The following is a 4,172-nucleotide window of genomic DNA, read 5'->3' on the forward strand; positions in this document are numbered from 1 at the left end:
CATCCACGTCTGCCTGCCCGTGTCCGCCCATCCGTGTCCACCCATGCAAGTCTGCCTGTCTGTGTCCACCTGTCTGTGTCCGCCTGTCCGTGTCCGCCTGTCCATGTCCACCTGTTCACATCTGCCTGTTCACGTCTGCCCGTCCGTGTCCGCCCATCCACGTCTGTTTGTCCACATCTTCCCATCCGTGTCCCCTGGTCCGTGTCTGCCTGCCCACGCGCACCTGCCCACGCCCTCCCGCCCGCTCACCTATGAGGTCCGGCTGGAAAAGCACCTCCATGCAGAGGAACATCTCCTGCCCGAGGTCGATCTCCCGGCCGTCCGGCAGCTGGTGCGTCCATGCCCGGGTCAGCAAGGGGGCTGCCGCCTTCTCCTTGTCGAAGTTCAAAGCCACGTAGCAGCACTTCTCTTTCAGGTCCCGGATGTACTCCCGGTCGCCTGGGAGGAGGGAGCCGGGGGAGGAGGGATGAAGGCGAGGTGGCTCACAAAGTCGGCCACTCCTCGCGGTAGGACACTGTTTCTACTTGGGTCTCAGATCCCAGCCCCTCTCGGTGGGATGCGTGCGGGGGCCTGGGTTCGTAGACCAGAAAGCAGAATAGTGATGCCTGAACGAGGAGGACATGTTTGAAAAACGTCCGGCCAGCGTGGCTCAGGGGTTGAGCATCGACCCAGGAATCAGGGGATCACAGTTCGATTCCTGGTCAGGGCCCAGGCCCGGGCTGCGGGCTGAAGCCCCAGTGTGGGGCATGCACGAGGCAGCCGATCCATGATTCTCTCTCCTCATTGATGTTTCTCTCTCTCTCCCTCCCCCTTCCTCTCTGAATTCAGTATGTCTGTATATAATATACATTTTTAAAGAAACTTTTTTGAGGGTTAATCCTCACCTGAGGATATTTTCCCATTGATCTTTTAGAGAGAGTGGAAAAGAGAGTGAAAGACAGAGGGAAATTTCGATGTGAAAGAAACACATAGATTGGTTGCCTCATATAAATATTTTTTAAAATATATTTTTATTGATTTCAGAGAGGAAAGGAGAGGGAGAGAGAGATAGAAACATCAATGATGAGAATCACTGATTGGCTGCCTCCTGCACAACCCCTACCAGGGATTGAGCCTGCAACCTGGGCATGTGCCCTTAACCAGAATCGAACACAAGACCCTTCAGTCTGCAGGCCCACACTCTATCCACTAAGCCATTCCAGCTAGGACAAAAAATATACATTTTTTATAACGATAAAAGCCCTAGTTGATTTGGCTCAGTGGATAGAGCTTTGGCCCACGGACTGAATGGTCCTGGGTTTGATTCTGTTCAAGGGCATGTACCTCAACTGCAGGCTCAATTCTTGGTCCTAGTCAACCTTCCTAAACCTCTTCCTTTTGCATAGAGATCATTGTTCCCGCTGGTGGCAGGAAGCAATGAGAGAATGTATGTAAGATGTTTACTCAACCCAGTACCTGTATAGGACAAGTACTCTGCAAACCTTAAATCATCATAAGGGTCAGCACCCCCAATACCACCACCATCACCACCACCATCATCATCATCGTCACCACCACCAACACCATCATCATCATCATTGTCACCACCACCATCACCACCATCATCGTCACCACCACCATCAACACCATCATCATCATCATTGTCACCACCGCCATCACCACCATCATCATCATCATTGTCACCACCACCATCACCACCATCATCATTGTCACCACCACCACCAACACCATCATCACCACCATCAACACCATCATCATCACCATCATCACCATCATCACCACCAACACCATCATCATCATCAACACCATCATCACTATCATGAACACCATCATCACCACCATCAACACCACCATCATCACCATCATCACCATCATCACCATCATCACCATCATCACCATCATCACAACCATCATCACAACCATCATCACCATCAACATCACCATCATCACCATCATCACCACCATCACCATCATCACCATCACCACCATCATCATCACCACCATCATCACCATCATCACCATCATCCCCATCATCACCATCATCACCATCACCATCATCATCATCATCACCATCATCACCATCATCACCATCATCACCATCATCACCATCATCACCACCATCATCACCATCACCATCATCACCATCATCACCATCATCACCATCATCACCATCATCACAACCATCACCATCACCATCATCATCATCATCACCATCATCACCATCATCACCATCATCACCACCATCAACATCATCATGACTGTCATCGTCAATCAGTTAAGTGTCCCTGGACATAGATGGGTTGTTTCTGGAACGTGGATGATGGTTAAGCAGCCTCCGCGTCAGGAACTGAGGGCTGTAAGCTGAACAAGCCAGGAAGGGCACTACCGCGGGGCCCCTACCTATGCCCACCAGAGAGTTCCCCTTCTGGGACAGCAGCTGCATGAGGTACAGGGTTATGTCCTGGCCTGCCACCTCCATCTGCATGGTCGACTGGCGCAGCGGATAGCCCTCGATGATGGGCACAAAGTGTGTCATCCCGTCTCCAGATTCAATGATTGTTCCTACGCAAGAGAGCACACGGGCATCGGAAAGTGGGGGGCATGGCGGCCCTCATCACCCAGCAGCTCGGCGGGAAGAGATGGCGAAGGGGGTAGTCCTGGGAGGGGAAGGCCGAGGGTCTGGGGAGCAAACTGTGTCCCCCGGAGGGAGTGGCTGGGCTGGAGGACTTCTGGGTCAGACCAGGACTGACTCCGCTGGACTGGAAGTCCAGGCGTCCTTCTCAAAGCGGACACACAGGGCCCAGCAGCGGCTGCCGAAGAGGCGGAGGCGGGAGCAGAGCGGCGTGCTCTCCACCCTCTTCCCGTGGGGACCGGCGGGGGCGATGCGGGGGCGATGCGGGCGCAGGGACCGGCGGGAAGGCCTGGGATGGCGCGGGGCGGCAGGCGTGGAGGAGGCATGTGTCTGGGTGACAGGGAAACGGGAGTCCCTCTGATCGTAGGAGGGAGGGCGTGGAGCTGGGGCCCGGGCCCTGTGTGAGTGGCTTCTCCTGAACCGGCCACAGCTGCCCAGGGCCTGGGTCGTCGGCCTCTTTCACCTGTTGAGTCTGGTAACCGAGAACTTCAAGTTTAAAGGAAGCAAAATGCCCGGCCGGCGTGGCTCAGGGGCTGAGCGTTGACCTAGGAACCAGGAGGTCACAGTTCGATTCCTGGTCGGGGCACAGGCCCGGGTTGCGGGCTCGATCCCCAGTGCGGGGTGTGAGGAGGCAGCCGGCCCATGATGCTCTCTCTTCATTGGTGTCTCTCTCCCTCCCTCTCCCTTCCTCTCTGAAGTCAACAAAAACATTAAAAAACAAACAAAGGAAGCCAAGGCAACATGAGCCCACGCCCGGCTAAGCTGGGACCCGGCGCGGGTGCCCCCTCCAGCCCGAAACACCTGAAAACGAGGACAAAACACAGGAAACGACTGTGGTCCAGACCCTGGGACGGGGCAGCCCCCAGCGGCCCCCGAGAGGCGGCGTCACGGAAGGCAGCCCCCCGCCCTCGTGCACACGCCAACTCCCGGCACGGCTGCAGCAACGGGACCGGCAGTTCACCAAAGGACAGCAGGCCCGGCGCGGGGCTACACCTCGAGGATGCAGGGCTGTGTAGCTGTCAACAACCCATCGCTGTCGCGGCCGGTGGCTCAGTGGTTAGAGCGCCGGTCTGCCCACCGAAGGGTCACAGGTTCCATTCCAGGTCCAGGGCCAGTCCCTGGGTGAGAGGCTTGACCCCTGGCCCCGGGTCAGGCAGATGTGGGAGGCAAACACTCGATGCGTCTCTCTCACATCGATGTTCCTCTCCCTCTCTCTGAACCCCTCCCCCCTTCTACTCGCTCTAAAAATTCATAAAGAAGCCTGGCCAGTGTGGCTCAGTGGTTGAGTGTTGAGGGGAGCACAGGGCTAGACCAGGAGGGGTGGACAGCAGAGGGCAGGGGTGGGGGTGGGCTCCAGGGTCCCTGGGGGCCACTCACCAGAGGTCAGGCCGGAGGAGAAGAGAGACAGGACCCCTTGGTTGACCAGGTACAGGGCGGGCACGTTGAAGGTCTCAAACAGGATCTGTGGGGAGGATGGGGCGGCGCTGCAGCCAGGCCAGGTGGCGGGCCACCTTCTCTGCTGCGAGGCTCCGGCTTGGGG

The 4,172-nt window shown here is 56.5% G+C and overlaps 1 protein-coding gene across 1 annotated transcript in view; it reads right to left on the reverse strand.

Annotated features, from left to right (window-relative positions):
* LOC102767901 (actin) overlaps positions 1-4,172 on the reverse strand; it is a 15,672-nt gene that overhangs the window by 9,029 nt on the left and 2,471 nt on the right. Inside the window, exons 3-5 of the mRNA XM_006753095.1 lie at positions 4,010-4,094; positions 2,401-2,562; positions 250-438 (exon numbers count right to left, since the gene is read on the reverse strand). Of these exons, the coding sequence (XP_006753158.1) occupies positions 250-438; positions 2,401-2,562; positions 4,010-4,094 (436 nt within the window). The remainder of the gene's footprint in view (positions 1-249; positions 439-2,400; positions 2,563-4,009; positions 4,095-4,172) is intronic.

The sequence above is a fragment of the Myotis davidii genome, unplaced genomic scaffold (assembly GCF_000327345.1).
Source record: "Myotis davidii unplaced genomic scaffold, ASM32734v1 scaffold3211, whole genome shotgun sequence".
In the NCBI taxonomy this organism is placed as follows: Eukaryota; Metazoa; Chordata; class Mammalia; order Chiroptera; family Vespertilionidae; genus Myotis; species Myotis davidii.